This window comes from Pelodiscus sinensis, chromosome 5, assembly GCF_052426305.1.
Source record: "Pelodiscus sinensis isolate ZL-2025 chromosome 5, ASM5242630v1, whole genome shotgun sequence".
NCBI lineage: Eukaryota > Metazoa > Chordata > Testudines > Trionychidae > Pelodiscus > Pelodiscus sinensis.
The window spans coordinates 102,956,369-102,972,811 of record NC_143056.1 but is presented as its reverse complement, the minus strand read 5'-3'; the positions used below and the strand labels follow the sequence as shown (position 1 = coordinate 102,972,811).

At 54.9% G+C, this 16,443-nt stretch overlaps 1 protein-coding gene across 3 annotated transcripts in view; it reads left to right on the top strand.

Moving 5' to 3' along the window:
* Positions 1-14,806, top strand: part of PARVA (parvin alpha) — a 238,667-nt gene extending 223,861 nt beyond the window's left edge. For 2 of the 3 annotated variants that reach the window (XR_016349693.1, XR_016349689.1), the window contains one exon: positions 13,967-14,103. Coding sequence is in view for 1 of the 3 variants with exons in the window: in XM_075927863.2 (XP_075783978.2) it covers positions 13,967-14,178 (212 nt within the window). In the remaining 2 variants the exon portion in view is untranslated. Of the gene's footprint in view, positions 1-13,966 lie in introns of all 3 variants that reach the window. The other variant, XM_075927863.2, reaches the window with a different exon arrangement.
* Positions 14,807-16,443: the final 1,637 nt, after the last annotated feature.

Below are 16,443 nucleotides of genomic sequence, written 5' to 3'. Positions count from 1 at the left end.
TGCATTAGGTCTCTGTAGGGGTTCTCCATCCTCCCCTGGAGGAGGGAGGGGAGGGCCTGACACATTTGCGCACACGGGTTCATGTCCTCCATCTCCAGGCCCTGCAGAGGCTCCTATATGATGTGGGTAGTCTGACGTGGAGCATGCTGGCATACGCTTTCCTTTGCTGCTTCCGAGGGCTCTGATATGACCGGCAGATCCTTTATTTGAGGTGTTTTCCGCGAGACCTCTCTGAGATACGACCTTCTACCAGGATTTCCTCCAAACCTGGAAGCTGCTTTCAGCAACTAGGTCCTGGATAGCCACCGTGGAGCAGACCTCCTCGCAGAGCCCCTGCTACACAATCTCCATCTCCACGAGGAGGCAGTGGAGTCCCCCTCGGTGCGCCAGAGGTTGGTCCTGGCAAAAATCACCAGAATTAGCGACCTCTTGGACTACAACTGGGGGGACTGGGTGCATCCTCTGGCACTTGCTCAGCCCATGAGGTGCTCCAATCTTTGTACTCCCCAGCACATACTTCAGGAAGTGAGAGACACTCTGCTGCCCACTGCTCAGGATTACCTCAACCAGGTCCACAAAAGCGCATACCCCATGTACTCCTCACCCATGCTCTTCCTGATCTCTCCATTGGCCTCTGGTCTTGCATGCCTTCCCGACTACCTCCCCTCATTACTGTCTGCACACGTTGCCGCTGGTCCTCTTTCGAACCACATCAAAAAGTCATCTATACACACGTGCCTCACATTCTTCACATTCCCACCCTTGTGTCCTGCCAAGATAACAAATGGTGGGATCGCTTATCTCCAACAGTGGGTGGGGAGCCCCGGTGGGCCAGTCTCTACTCCACCTTAGTTTTGCAGCCCGCCAGGAACATCAGCTGGAGAATCCTCCACAGCTCTGTGAGCACAGGCATGTACTTGGTGTGGTTCATCCCTGTTCCCAACACTTTCCCCTTCTGTAGCATGAGGGAGACCCTAGTGCATGTTTATTTTGAGTGTGCTAGGTTACATCCCCTCTTTTTGCTCCTCCAGAACCTTTTGTTGAGGTTCTGGCTGCACTTCTCCCCACACCTATTAATTTACGCACACCCCCATCCATGGCCCCACAAAGTCCCGGGACCTCCTTGTCAATCTCCTCCTGGTGATGGCCAAGATGGCCATTTACAAGACCAGGGAGCAGAAGTTGGCTGGAGGGGGGGGCGAACCTGCAACTATAGGGCCTATTTCCACTCCTGTATCCGTTCACACCTCCGGACAGAATTCCACTGGGTGGCGTCCACTGGCTCTCTTGAGGCCTTTGAGGAGCAGTTCCCTTGTTTTGGCCTTTTGACTTCCACACCCATCTTTGTTTTCTCTTTATTTGTCCCCCATAGTCACTTGAGCTATGTCTACACTGGCGGCTTCTTGTGCAAGAACATCTTGCGCAAGAAAACATCCTCACTGCCATGTGCAAGCTGTGTTTTTGCGCAAGAGCGCCCAAGGCAGTGTGGACGCTCTCTTGCACAAGAAAGCTCCAATGACCATTTTAGCCATAGGGCTTTCTTGCACAAGAAACCCCTGCTGAGCATGCACACTGCCCTCTTGCGCAAGAGCTCCTGTGCAAGAGGGCTTACACCTATTAAAAAAGAGCGTAGCTCTTGTGCAAGGAGCCCTCTCTTACTACACCGTACTGTAAATCTTCTTCCGCAAGAGAGGGTGGGAAGTGTGGACGCTCTGCGGATTCTTGTGCAAGAACCCGCCAGTGTAGACATAGCCTTGGTGCTCTGGGCTCTGTGGACCCTCCCTGTAGGCTGGGGAAGGTCCTTTAGATGTTCTCTAATCCACCCACCTCCCAGACTCTGAAACCACTATTCTTTTATAGCCCTCTGTTCTGATCCTGTCACACATGTGAACCCTAGTTCATTAGTTTAAAAGGTCGCCCTTCTCATCTTTGCCCTCACAAACTGAAGCACAGCATCAGAAAGCCAAAGACTGTCCAGGGGGCGTTTTCAAGTGATAAAAAAGCAAGTGATGTCAGTCTCTTGTCAACATTGTTGATCAAAGATACATTTTAATGAATCTGAGCTTCAGAAAGCTGCACACGCCACTCACAACTGTGGCCAGCAATGTAAGCAGAATCCTCAATGCTATCTGATGTTATGAAAAGTGTCCTTCAGCTCTGTATCATGAATAAAGAGCTTAGAGTGGGAGAGCCCTTCCTGTGTTGGATGTCATCCAATTTGACAAAGAAATGTTATCATTGACATTCAAACATTCCCCATGTGTCACCATTGGTGATGGTAAGAATAATTGTTCAGGAGTATGTTCCTGTCTGCAGTTCATACAAAGCACCCAGGTATTTTCATATGCTTCAAGTTGTCCAAACCTTTCTTTGATCAGCACTTCAGCAGTGTTAACGAGTAACCAAAAACCTTCCCCTTTGAATTTTTCTTCTGATTACACAAATGTTCCAGGAGACCCATGTGGGTAGATAGAATGCATCTATTGGGATGTGGAGTGGATGGGCTGACTTCGGATCTCTCCCCAGGCTGGTTTCATTCACCAAAATCCCACATGGGCTTCAACTAGTCAGCAACCAGGGCCGGGTTCAATATCTAGGGATCCATCTCACACAGAACCGGCACGAGCCCCCACCCAGTAACCTGAGAAATGGAGCCACCCCTGGGTGCCTCTGAGAGGCAATGCTTCCCCTAGCTCAAGCACAAAGTCTGAGTGTAGGAAAGAAACATTTAATGAAACAGAGAGAGAAGTCATACGGCATTAACTTGGGAAAATACTACAAACGGGCTACATCTAGACTGGCATGACTTTCCGGAAATGCTTTTAACGGAAAAGTTTTCCGTTAAAAGCATTTTCAGAAAAGAGCGTCTAGATTGGCACGGACGCTTTTCCGCAAAAGCACTTTTTGCGGAAAAGCATCCGTGCCAATCTAGACGCACTTTTGCTCAAAAAAGCCTCGATCGCCATTTTAGCCATCGGGGCTTTTTTGTGCAAAATAGTACTGTGCTGTCTACACTGGCCCTCTTGCGCAAATGATTTGCACAAGAGGGCTTTTGCTTGAATGGGAGCAGCATAGTATTTCTGCAAGAACACTGACAATCTTACATGAGATCGTCAGTGCTTTTGCGGAAATTCAAGCGGCCAGTGTAGACAGCTGGCAAGTTTTTCCGGAAAAGTGGCTGATTTTCCGGAAAAACTGGCCAGTCTAGACACAGCCACAGAGTTCATAACCCAAACATGAGCTAAGCTCTGCCCCCAGCCAAGAATCACCCGAAGTCCCAAAGTCTGACACCGCAAAAGTCTCTGTCCCTGGTCAGTGCCGCCCAGTGTCCAAAAGTTCACCTGCAAGGTTTTACCTCCCAACCTGGGTAGAAATGAGGGCGGGAGGATAGATAGGGGCACCTTACATGGTCCGAGGCCGACGGCTCCACCTCTCCATAGGGTCCTGCTGCAGTCTTTAACATGAACCACTCCTACCAGCCACACTACGCCACTGGTCGCCTGCCACCACTCCTCGCCTGCCGCTGCTCCTACCAGCCGCCTGCCAGTGGTTCCCACCAGCCACACTGCTGGCCGCTGCCACTTCACTGGCTGCAATGGGTCTGGCTCCCAGCCAAACCAGTGATTTCAGCTCTTAGGATATGTCTAGACTACATGGCTCTGTCGCCAGAGCCATGTAGATTAGTTTACGAGACATACCCAAATGAAGCAGCAATTTAAATAATCGCTTTAAATTAACATGGCTGCCGTGCCAAGCCGATCAGCTTTTTGTCGTCTCAGCACACTAGTCTGGATGCTCCGCGGTTGACATCAAAGGCATTTGTCGCCAGCCCCGATAAACCTCATCCCACGAGGCATAATGGGGTGGTTGACAAATACCTTTGATGTACTGCAGAGCATCCAGACTTGTGCGCTGAACCGACAAACAGCTGATAGGTTCAGCGCAGCAGCCATTTTAATTTAAATGAAGCAGCGATTATTTAAATCACCGCTTCATTTGGGTATGTCTAGTAAACTAATTTACATACCCTTTGGCTGCATCTAGACTGGCATGATTTTGCGGAAATACTTTTAACGGAAAAGTTTTTCCGTTAAAAGTATTTCTGCAAAAGAGCATCTAGGTTGGCACGGATGCTTTTGCGCAAAAAGGGCTTTTGTGCAAAAGCATCCGTGCCCAGTATAGATGCACTTTTGTGCAAGAAAGCTCCGATGGCCATTTTAGCCATCGGGCTTTCTTGAGCAAAAAATTAAGGTGCCTGTTTACACTGGCCCTCTTGTGCAAGAGGGCTTATCCCTGAGCAGGAGCATCAAAGTATTTGCACAAGAAGCACTGAATTCTTACATTAGGGGTTAGCTTGATTCTCCACATTCCATTCCAACACTGATCCTCCATCAGCCCTGGCTGAATTGGATTTCCATAGTCATATCTCATATTCCCTCCCCCTCCTGGCATGAGCTGTATTTACATATCAACAGTTAGCTGTTAATTATCTTGTAGAGCTAAACAATTGGGCTACATCTAGACTGGCCCCTTCTCCAGAAGAGGCATGCAAAGCAGGCAAGTCAGAATAGGGAAATCCGCGGGGGATTTAAATATCCCCGGCGGGATTTAAATAAACATGGCCGCCGCTTTTTTTCCGGCTTGGGGAAAAGACGGAAAAGATCGTCTAGACTGGCGCGATCCTCCGGAATAAAGCCCTTTTCCGGAGGATCTCTTATTCCTACTTAGTTTGGTGAGATCTTTTTGAAACTCTTCACAGTCTGCTTTGGTATTAACTATCTTGAGCAGTTTGGTATCATCTGCAAATTTTGCCACCTCACTGTTTACCCCTTTCCCTAGATCATTTATAAATAAGTTGAATAGGATGGGTCCCAGGACAGACCTTTGGGGGACTCCCACTAGTTAAACTCTCTCCACTCGGAAAGCTTACCATTTATTCCTATCCTGTGTTTCCTGTCTTTTAACCAGTTATCAATCCATGAGAGGACCTTATATTCATCCATGTGTTTGACAATTTTATTCTTTATTTTTTATTCTTAACTACAAAGTTAGTTCAAACTAATGAACGTTAGTCCAAACTAACTTTCATAGGTGCTACACTAGCGCTCCGTTTGTTCGAATTTAATTCGAACTAATGGAGCGCTTAGTTCGAACTAGGTAATCCTCATTCCATGAGGATTAAGTCTAGTTCGAACTTACTAGTTCGAATTAAGGGATGTGTAGCCCCTTAATTCGAACTAGTGGGAGGCTAGCCCTCCCCAGGTTTCCCTGGTGGCCACTCTGGCCAACACCAGGGAAACTCGTCTGCCCCCCTCCCAGCCCCGGACCCCTTAAAGGGGCACGGGCTGGCTACGGTGCCCGTGCCAGGTGCAAGCCTGCCAGCACCCAGCCAGCAGACCCTGCACCTAGCACGGATCGAGCCACCCACCCGATGCCCCCCAGCCCTCCCCCTCTTCCCGGGACCAGGCTGGTGGCTCCCGGGAGCTTGCCCGGGACCGCAAGAGGTGGGCACCCGCCTGGGCTAGTGCAGACATCGTGGACCTCGTCCACGATCTCCGCACTAGGCACAGGAAAGTGGCCGGCTAGGGTAGGAGAGCTGCCAGCCTGGCCACCCAGGAGCAGGTGTGCATGAAAATCAAGGGGGTCCACTGAGACCCCCGACCCTGAGCCCTGAGCTTACAATGGCCGTCCTGGGTCAGACCAAAGGTCCATCTAGCCCAGTAGCCTGTCTGCCAACAGCGGCCAACCCTAGGAACCCTGGAGGGGATGGACCGGAGACAGTGACCAAGCCATTTGTCTCGTGCCATCCCTCTCCAGTCTTCCACAAACCTTGGGCAGGGACACCACTCCTACCTCCTGGCTAATAGCACTCCATGGATCCAACCTCCATGACTTGATCTCACTTCCCTTTAAACTCTGTTCTAGTTGTAGCCTTCACAGCCTCCTGCAGCAAGGAGTTCCACAGGTTGACTCTTTGCTTTGTGAAGAACAACTTTCTGTTACTAGTTTGAAGCCTGCTACCTATTCCTTTCCTTTGGTGTCCTCTAGTCCTTCTGTTATGGGAACTAATGAAGAACTTTTCAGTATGCACCGTCTCCACCCAACCCCTGCTTTTAGAGACCTCTATCCTGTCCCCCCTCCGTCTCCTCTTTTCTAAGCTGAAAAGTCCCAGTCTCTTTAGCCTCTTTTCATCTGGGACCTGTTCCCAACCCCTGATCATTTTAGTTGCCCTCCCCTCTCCCAGCCTCTCTCTTCCCCTCTCCCACCTCCTTTTCCCAGTCTCCCCCAGTAAAGACTCCCCCAATAAAGACAGATTCCATTTTTGAACACAATTGTCCTTTATTTTGTACATCAAGAAAAGGGGCTAGGGAAGGGTAAGTGGAAGGAGGTGAGGGAGGAATGGGGCACAAGCCCCCGATGGGGAGGACTGGGCTGGTTCCATAGGCTTTTGGGGTGGAACCTCTCCTGCAGCCCCCCGATTTCCCCCTCTCCCCAGATGGCAGCCTGCGGCAAGTGCAGCCGGGCTGATGGCCGAGTGCTGTGATGTGCCCAGTGTGGGTACTCCGGGCACTCCAAGCCAGGACTGCTTTGCAAGCGGGGCACCCCTGAGAACTGTCTGTCCGGGGTGGGGGTCGGGACCCTTTAAGCGCAGCCCTCGGCTAGCCTGACACAGCATCTCCACGCTCTAAGTCCTCCTCTGATGCCCTGCCGGCACTGCTTCCGGCCATCCTTAACCCCGGGTCAGGGTCCACTTAATGTGGACATGCTAGTTCGAATTAGCAACACGCTAATTCGAACTAGTTTTTTATTCTAGTTCCTTTAGTTCAAATTAGCTTAGTTTGAATTAACTAATTCGAACTAAGTTAGTTCGAATTAACGTTGTAGTGTAGACATACCCTACTATAGTTTCAACTAATTTGCCCAGTATTGATGTTAGACTTACCAGTCTGTAATTGCCAGGATCACCTCTAGAGCTTTTTTTAAATATTGGTGTCACATTAGCTATCTTCCAGTCATTAGGTAGGGAACCTGATTGAAAGGATAGGTTACAAAGCACAGTTAATAGTTCTGCAATTTCCCATTTGAGTTATTTCAGAACTCTTGCGTGAATGCCATCCTGTCCCGGTGACATGTTACCGTTTATCAATTTGTTCTAAAACCTCTTCTAATGACACCTCAATCTGGGACAATTCCTCAGATATGTCACCTAAAAAGAATGGCTCAGGTTTGGGAATCTCCCTGTTTTGCAATCTATTATGGTTCCTGTCCTGCTCAGTTCTCTCACCAGGTATAGATGGCAAAAACAATTTATTTGAGTCACAGCATAAGATAACATATGGCATAAAATAGAAATATATAATCACACCTTCATTCATTTGGCACCTATTGTGATGGCTCATATTGCACATTGGCAAGTTCGGACAACAAAAAGTGTGCAGCTAAGAGCAAAACTCTCTTCTGTGTGTTGCACTCTAGCTGCCTATTCATATTCTAGATGTAAAATTCATATATATGTCACCATAACCCTTGTGGTATAATATCTGCAAACTTCCAACAGAGAACTCTTCTGCTGAAAAAGAGATATCAGCTGTGCAGACTGTAAAAAGGGCCATTGTCATAGTTCTCTATACCCTTAAGAAAAAACTTGATTCCAAGTGACAACTGATACATAGCTAAAACATGTTATGAATTGCTGTTAATAATAAGAGCAATGGTGAATTAAGAAAACAGCTAGTAACATTTTCAGAAGCACCTAAGTCCTACTTTCAAATGTGTCTTATGTGTCTACACTACAAAGTTAATTCGAACTAACAGCCGTTAGTTCGAATTAACTTTGATAGGCGCTACACACGCGATCCGCTAGTTCGAACTTAATTCGAACTAGCGGAGCGCTTAATTCGAACTAGGTAAACCTCATTCTACGAGGACTAACGCCTAATTCGAATTAAGGGCTTTGTAGCCACTTAATTCGAACTAGTGGGAGGCTAGCCCTTCCCAGGTTCCCCTGGTGGCCACTCTGGGCACAACCAGGAAAACTACCCTCGTCCTCTCCCCCAGCCCCGGGCCCTTAAAGGGGTAGACTGTGGCCAGACGGCACTTGACACAGCTAGCCCTGCCAGCAGTCTGTGCCCCGAACCAGTGGCCCCAGGATGAGCCAGGGAGCCAGTGCCAGCAAGCCGTCCCCTGCCCAGTCTCCCAGCACCCAGGGGCCATCCAGGGGCCGTAGACGGTGTGCACCCTCCTGGACTAGTGCGGAGGTCATGGACCTCATTGAGGTTTGGGGGCAGGCCCCCAGCGTCCATGATCTCTACACTAGAAGGAGGAACGCAGCTGTCTACGGCCGCATAGCGGCTGCCATGGCCCGAAAGGGACACAGGCGCACCCAGGAGCAGGTGCGCCTGAAAGTAAAGCAGCTGCGGCAGGCGTACGCCAGGGCCACCAGGGGCGGTGCCGCAGCAGGGGCTGCCACCTGTCCCTACTTCCCCGCCCTCAACCGACTCTTGGGGGGAGGGGCGGTCCGTGCCAGCCCAGGGGACAGCGAGCCGGGACCGGAGGGCCCTGACCTGGGCACACTGGAGGGGCCATCGCAAGAAGTTCCAGCACCAGAGTCGGCAGAGTCGTCCAGGGAGACCGTACCAGGTAAGTAGTTTGAATTAAGTAGTTCGGGGGGGGGGGGAGGCGGGAGGGAGACCAGAGATTGCGCACGTGGGCCATGCCTTCCACGGATCACGCAGACACCTGTGCATGTGCGAGCAAGTGCCATGCCACCCTTGGGCAGGTGGCTCCAGCTGCGTGACACCCAGGGGCCATGGCCCAATAGGCACATGCATGTGTGAAGAGACCTGACAGCAGGATGCTTTCCCTTCACATGTCCCCTCTACATGGAGGCAAGGGACATCTCCCCCCCCCCGCCACCCCGGCCACCTATACACGGCACAAGGACATGGGTGCGGTCTTGGGGCAGCTCCCAGTCCCGGGGAGAGCCAGACATCCTGACCATGGCCTCTGTACAAGCACAACAGCTCTGACGGTGCAGGGCATAGTCGCCCTCACGTCACGGGGGGCGGGGGAAGGGGGCTGGGCATCATCCATTCTCCCCAGGGAGAACTGACCAATTCTCTTCTTTCTCTACAGCTGCACCAGCTGCTTGTTCAGGGCGCACCACCCCGCCCGGGACATGCTCCTGCACCCGCAGCCTGCTCCGGACCGCCAGCACGGAGCAGGAGTACTGGGACCAGCACCTGGGGTCCTTGCGAGCCGTGCACTGCACAGTGGAGGCCTGGAAGCGGGCAGACCTCCAGCTCCACCAGGAGCAGCTGGCTGAGGTCCGAGGGCTGAACTCAAACCTGCAGGCCCTGCTGCAGAGCATGGTGCCCCGTGCTGGTCCTGCGCCTGCTGCCCCCCCAACTTCTGTCCTTCCTTCCACTCCTGCCCCCCCTCACCTCTTCCTTCTCAACCCCCACACCTTCTTCCTCAATGTCCACACCCCCCACCTCAACCTCCGCACCCTCCACCCCATCCCCCCGGGGACGCCGAGGCCCCCTCCCTCGCCGTGCTGGGAGGCGGTTGGCCTGGCGAGACCCTCACTCCAATCCCTGCATTTCTCCTCCCCCTCCTTTCAATTGCCTCCCCCTTCCAGCTCCCTCCCAGTTTTCCCCCTCCCCCTCCCACACTCTCTCCTGCCCTTTCCTGCCTCCTCTACCCCGTCTCCCCACAATTTTATTCCCCCCCCCAGTTTTGTGAAATAAAGAGAGTTTCTATTTTTGAACACGTGTCCTTTATTTTGTACATCAGGAAGGGGGACTAGGGAGGGGTAAGTGGAAGGAGGTGAGGGAGGAATGGGGTACGGGCCCCTGATGGGGAGGACTGGGCTGGCTCTGCGGGCTCCTCGGGGTGGAAGCTCTCCTGAAGCCCCTCGATTGACCCCCCCCCCCCGTCCGGATGGCAGCCTGCGGCAAGTGCAGCCGGTCTGATGGCCGAGTGCTGTGATGTGCCGAGTGTGGGCACTCAGGACACTCCAAGCCAGGACTGGTTTTCAAGTGGGGCACCCCTGAGAACTGTCTGTCCGGGGTGGGGGTCGGGTCCCTTTAAGCACAGCCCTCTGCTAGCCTGAGACAGCAGCTCCACGCTCTCAGTCCTAACCTGGTACCCTGCTGGCACTGCTTCCGGCCAGTCTTAACCTCGGTTCAGGGTCTACTCAGTGTGGACATGGTAGTTCGAATTAGCAAAACACTAATTCGAACTAGTTTTTAAGTCTGGATGCGCTAGTTCGAATTAGCTTAGTTCGAATTAACTAATTCGAACTAAGTTAGTTTGAATTTGCGCTGTAGTGTAGACAGACCCTTAGACACTTAAGGCTACGTCTAGACTGGCATGATTTTCCAGAAATGCTTTTAACGGAAAAATTTTCCGTTAAAAGCATTTTTGGAACAGAGCGTCTAGTTTGGCATGGACGCTTTTCCGCAAAAACCAAGTGGCCAGTGTGGACAGCTGGCAAGTTTTTCCGGATAAGTGGCTGATTTTCCGGAAAAACTGGCCAGGCTAGACACAGCCTTAGGGTACATCTAGACTACAGGCTTTTGTTGACAAAGAGCGTCTAGACTACATTAAGCGGATTGACAAAGTGCGTCCAGACTGGCGGACGCTCTGTCGACAAAAGAAGTCACCCGGAAGTGCTTCTGGAAGGTCATGGAGCAGCCTTAAAGCCCAGGCCCTGCTGCATGCTCGCTGCAGAGACGTGTGCTTAAAGGGATCCTCCTGGACAGCCATTGCTCTGCTCCTGCTTCTAGCTTGCCTATTTCCTCGAGAGAAAGCAAAGCGCCTGCAGTTTTTGCTCTGGTTGCCCTGCTTCCTCGGACACCACAGCAGTTTATTTTCAGGTTCAGTTTTTGCCTTTGCACTTTTGTGCTTTTTGGCCATGGAGCCTGAGCTGCCCCGGGGCAGATGATGGCCCCACACCGTGCTGCTGGAAGTTCTGCTGCACGCTCAGGAGAGCATCCTGATGTTTGCGGCAGAGCTGGATTCTGAACCCAGCTTTGAGCCTCTCACTCAGGCTGCAACCCTGCTGCCCTTGCCCGCATACTTATTTATGGAGAGGCGAGTTTGGAGGCGGGACACCAGTTCTGACTGATGGGACTCTCTAGTGCTGCAGCAGTGGGACAACAACCAGTGGCTCCGAAACTTCTGGATGCAGAATGCCACCTTCCAGGAGCTCTGTGTCTGGTTCTCCCCTGCCCTGCAACGCCAGGACACCCACTTGCAGGCCGCCATCCTTCTGGAGAAGCCGTCGCCATTGCCCTGTGGAATCTGGCCACCCCCGACAGCTACCACTCCGTGGGACATCAGTTCGACATGGGGAAGTCTACCGTCGGGGCCATCTTGATGGAGGTAAGTCACTCTCGGGAGACAGTCCGGGGGGCGGGGGCAGGTGGATAAGGGAGATGGTCAGGACCTGGCACAGGGAATAGGGGATGGGGTGGGAGTGGTAGAAGCCTGCCTGGCCTCACCTTGAGGGGATGCAGGAGGTTGCCTGAGGGGGCTCTCGGGGTTTGGGAGGGGAGGGGTGGGAGGGCACCTATCACCAGCTCACGCAACTCCTCTCATGTCCTCTTATGTGTGTTTGTGTGTGTCCCTTTCTGCAGGTGGTGATGGCCATGAATTCCGAGCTGCTCCACAGGACTGTCCCCCTCGAAGACCTGCCTACTATCTTGTCCGGATTTGCAGGGCTAGGGTTTCCGAACTGCAGTGGAGCACTTGATGGGACTCACATCCCGATCTACGCACCACCCCATCAAGCAGCACAGTATATTAATAGAAAGGGCTACTTTTCCATGGTGCTGCTGGCCCTGGTCAACCACCGGGGACTGTTCACTGACATTTGTGTCAGGTGGTCAGGCCAGGCATATGATGCCCGGGTCTTCCAGAACTCATACTTGTACTGCAGGCTTCAGGCTGAGACATTTTTCCCAGAGAGGAACTATGCAGTCGGGGATGTGCAGATGCCTACGTGCATCGTGGCTGATGCGGCCTACCCCCTTGTGCCCTGACTCATGAAGCCCTACACCAGCCATCTGGATGTGAGCAGGGAACTCTTTAACTCCCGCCTGAATCAGGCTCGCTTCCAGGTAGAATGCGCCTTTGGCCAGCTGAAGGGCAGATTCAGATGCCTGCTCACTCAGCTGGATATGTGGGAACACAACATCCCCGATGTGGTTGCAGCATGCTGTGTGCTGCACAAGCTGGTGGAGAGGAAAGGGGAGGCCTTCCTCCCTGCGTGAGGGACACAAGCTGATGTGGAAGAGAGGCACTTTGAACAGCCCTGGACAGCTGCCATCTGGCAAGCCCACTAGTTGGGATTGCAAATCTGAGAAGCCCTGAGGGAGCAATTCTCCCATGGAGGCCAATGAGTTTCTCCAGGGCCTTTCAAATGTGGGATTGCCCCATGCCCCCAGTGCCTTCCTCCCCAAAACCCCTCCCGGCCCCACATTCACACATTCTGCTCCTTCCTCACACACTGAGAACAGAGACAGGTGTGGGTGAAAACATTTCAACTGTTTATTGTACTGTTGCTTTTTTGACCAAATAAAATAAGAAACTCTTTTTGACAGAGAAAAACTGTTTGCTAACAAAATAAAGTGCTTCCCTCAGTTATTTTCACTGGTGGGAGGGAAGAATGTCAACCAGGAAGGGGGGAGGGAGGTGCAGGGCTGAGGGGACTACCAGGAGGAAGAGCCCCTGGCAGTTTGGCTGTGGAGGCCTTCTCGCACCCAGCTGCGTTTGCGGGCTGCGACAGCAGGGGGCTGGGCAGGAGGTAGGACTGTACCTGGGTCTGGGATAGCAGAGGCTGAGCGTGGAGTATGGGGTTATGGGGGGGGGGAAGGCTGCGGAGGAGGAGCGGAACCAGGCACTGGGCCGGGGAAGGCCATGGCCTCCCGGATCGCAGCGCAATTCCTCCAGCAAATGCCAGCGCCACTCGGCCTATGTCTCAAGCCTCCTGTCCATTGAGTCCTGCATGCATTGCAGGACTGAGAAGTGCTGGTACACCAGGTCTATAGAGGTGCGCCAGTGCCGATGGGTTCCCTGTGGCCGTCTGGGTGGTGGGGCATTTGTGGTGCCCCCCCCCGGTCAACTGGTCTGGCTGTGGAGGATAAGAGGGAAAATTTGTCAGTCATGCATGCTCACCCTTTCCCTGAGAGGCCATGCCCTCCTTCTTCCCAGCAGGCAGTGCCTGTGCTAGGGTCAGAGGCTGCTCCTGTGCATCTCAGTAAGGCATGGTGTGGCCTGGCCTGCAGCCACGGCCCCCCTGGAGCCCAGAAGGTGTGCAGACCACCATCATGCCCTCCCTTGCACACACCCCATGGCCGAGCAACACAGACAAGTGTTAGGCCACGGTTGGGGTTCCCGCAGAGTGCTGAGAGGCCTGCAGCTGTGAGGCTATCCCAGCATCCCCAACTCATGCCTGCACCCAGCCTCACTGCCTGCAGGAGTAGGTGGTGCCTAGCAGCTGTGTGGGTGCAGGGGTAGGACGGCCCTCCTTGAGGGAGGCCATGGGTGTGCCCCCCTTCCCCCAGGCTGTGATCAGCATGACATGTCACAGCATTGCACCATCCACTTTGCTCCCGCCTGCCCCGCCCTGTGTGTGTTGGACACTCACAGCACACACCTGATGTTCCCTCCCCAGTGTCCAAAGCGATCTGCAAGGCCCTCTGAGTGTTGGCGCATGGCTCTTGCGTGCTCCGTGTGCTGTCTTCCTCCTCTTCGTCCTCCTCTTGGACAAAGGGACAAAGGGGGGGGCGGGAGGAGGCGAAAGCGCCCCACACCGAAGGGGTCGGTCTGTCCCGGCCGTACTACACGCCGCCAGGGGGGTTGCTACCGGGAGTGGGGCGTGGGGCACTGCCAGGGCACGAACGCTCCCAGCCACCCGGGCGCCCCACTGATTGGCGCTTTGATGTGTCTCTCTCCGCAGGTGGTCAAGGCCATCAACCGGGTGCTGCTCCGCAGGGTGGTCCGCCTCGCCGACCCGGACGCTGTCATCCGGGGCTTCGGCGCCCTCGGCTTCCCCAACTGCGGGGGGGCCATCGACGGGACGCACATCCCCATCCGTGCCCCGGAACATCAGGTGTCCCGGTACGTCAACCGCAAGGGGTACTTCTCCGTGATCCTGTAGGCCGAGTGTGACCACCGGGGCCAGTTCACGGACATTAATGTGGGCTGGTCCGGCAAAGCACACGACGCCCGGGTGTACCGCAACTCCTCTGTGTGCCAGCGGCTGCAAGCCGGGACCTTCTTCCCCGACCACCACATCAGGGTCGGGGATGTGGACATGCCGGTGTGCCTGGTGGGGGATGCCGCCTACCCACTGCAGCCGTGGCTGATGAAGCCCTACACGGGGCACCTCAATCCCTCCCGCCAGGCCTTCAATGCCAGGCTGACCAGGGCCCGCATCGTGGTGGAGGGGGCCTTCGGGCGACTGAAAGCCCGCTTTCGATGCCTCCTCACCCGTCTGGACCTGGCCGAGCACAACATCCCTCCCGTGGTGGGATGTTCTGTGCTCCATAATTTGTGTGAGTGGAAGGGGGAGGCTTTCCTGCCAGCCTGGATGGCTGAGGCTGACCGCATGGCTGGACACTACGGTCAGCCCCGCACCGCCGCCATCCGGGAAGCCTAGCGGGGGGCCGTCCGGATCCGGGAAGCCCTGCGGGAGAGCTTCCTGGTGGAGGAGGAGGTCTGACCTCTCCTTTGCATGCCCCACTGGGGTCTTCTTCCACCCTACCCCCCTTCCCCTTTCCCCTCCCTACCTACTGTAAAATAAAAACACCTGTTTTTCAAACAAAAACGTATGTTTATTTAACATAAGTGGGGTGGGGGGAGGGAGGGGGGAGGGTGGGAGAGGGGTGGGGGAAACCTGGGACGAGGGAGCTGGAAGGGGAGGGAAGGGAGGAAGGGAAAGGAAAGCTCAGGGGTGGGAGTCCAGCTGCCTCTCCCGTCTCGCCACACTGCGGGTCCGGGGGCGTCGGTGGGAAATGGTTGTGGAGGGGGGGGCAGGAGGGACGGGGGGTGTGGAGGAAGCAGGAGCAGAAGCAGGAGCGGGAGCAGGAAGGGGAGCAGGGGGAGCAGGAGGAGCAGGGGGAGCAGGAGGAGAAGGGGGAGCAGGGGGAGGAGGAAATGGGAAGCGGTCGAGCAGGCTCTGGAGGTGGCCTCGCAGGACACGGCCCTGCTCCTCCAGGGCCTCCAGACTCCTCCGGCGCAGCCTCAGGTCCTCCTGGACCCAGTGGTCCTGGGTGCGGAGCTGGTGGTCCATGAACCGGAGGTGCCGCCTTTGGTACTCCTCCTCGTTCCTGGCTCTCCTGCTTGCCCGGGCACGGGCAGCTGCTGAAGGCGGTGTGGTACGCCCTGCAGGCCCAGGTGCTGCAGCTGTGGTGCAACAAGACCAGCGGTCAATTACCCCAGGGGCCCAGGTGTGTGAAACCCAGCTCCCCTCTGCAAGGCCAGGGCCCCTGCAGGATCCCCAGCTGCTGCTCCTTGGTGGGCAAGGCCCAGGCGCATGGTCCCGGGGCTCCCTCTCGCCCCAGCCCCCCGTACACATAAGGGGAGCACGATGGTACTCACATGTGGACGCTTCCCCGGCCTCTGACGACACAGGCGAGCGGCTCTGTGGGGTGCCTCGGGGGTTCCGGATCCTGGCCAGGCTGGCGGCAGGCTCCTGGCTCTCAGAGCCCTCCTCCTCCTCCTCCGTCTCCTGGAGCGGGCCCTCTGCCCCGGGGTCTATCACGTCGCGGGGGGCAGGGACAGCATGAGCCCCCAGGGGGCGGTCCAGGGCGTGGAAGTGGAGGCAGGCCTCCGGGTCGGCCCCTGACTGGCAGGCCCGGGAGTAGGACTGCCGCAGGTCCTTAATTTTGCACCGGACCTGCTCCCGGCTGCGCTGGTGGCCCCTGGCGGCCAGGCTGGCAGCCATGCGGCTGTAGACAGCCGCGTTCCTGTGGCTAGTGTGGAGATCGTGGACATTGGAGGCTTCTCCCCAAACCTCGAGGAGGTCCATGATCTCCGCACTTGACCAAGCGGGCGCCCGCCTTTTGCGCCCTCGGGCAGGCTCCTGGGAGCCGCCAGGCTGGTCCTGGGGAGCAGTGGAGGGCTGGGTGTCCTCGGGTAGCTGGCTCATGGTGTGGCAGGTGCAGGTTCTGCTGGCATGGGTGCTGGCAGCCTTGCAACTGGCACAAACTGTGTAGCCAGCCCGTGGCCCTTTAAGGGCTCCGGGGCCAGGAGGGGGGCAATAGAGTTTCCCTGGTGTTGGCCAGAGTGGCCACCAGGGAAACCTGGGAAGCCTTAGCCTCCCACTAGTTCGAATTAAGGGTCTACACAGCCCTTAATTCGAACTAGCTAGTTCGAACTAGGCTTAATCCTCGTAAAATGAGGTTTACCTAGTTCGAACTAAGCGCTCCGTTG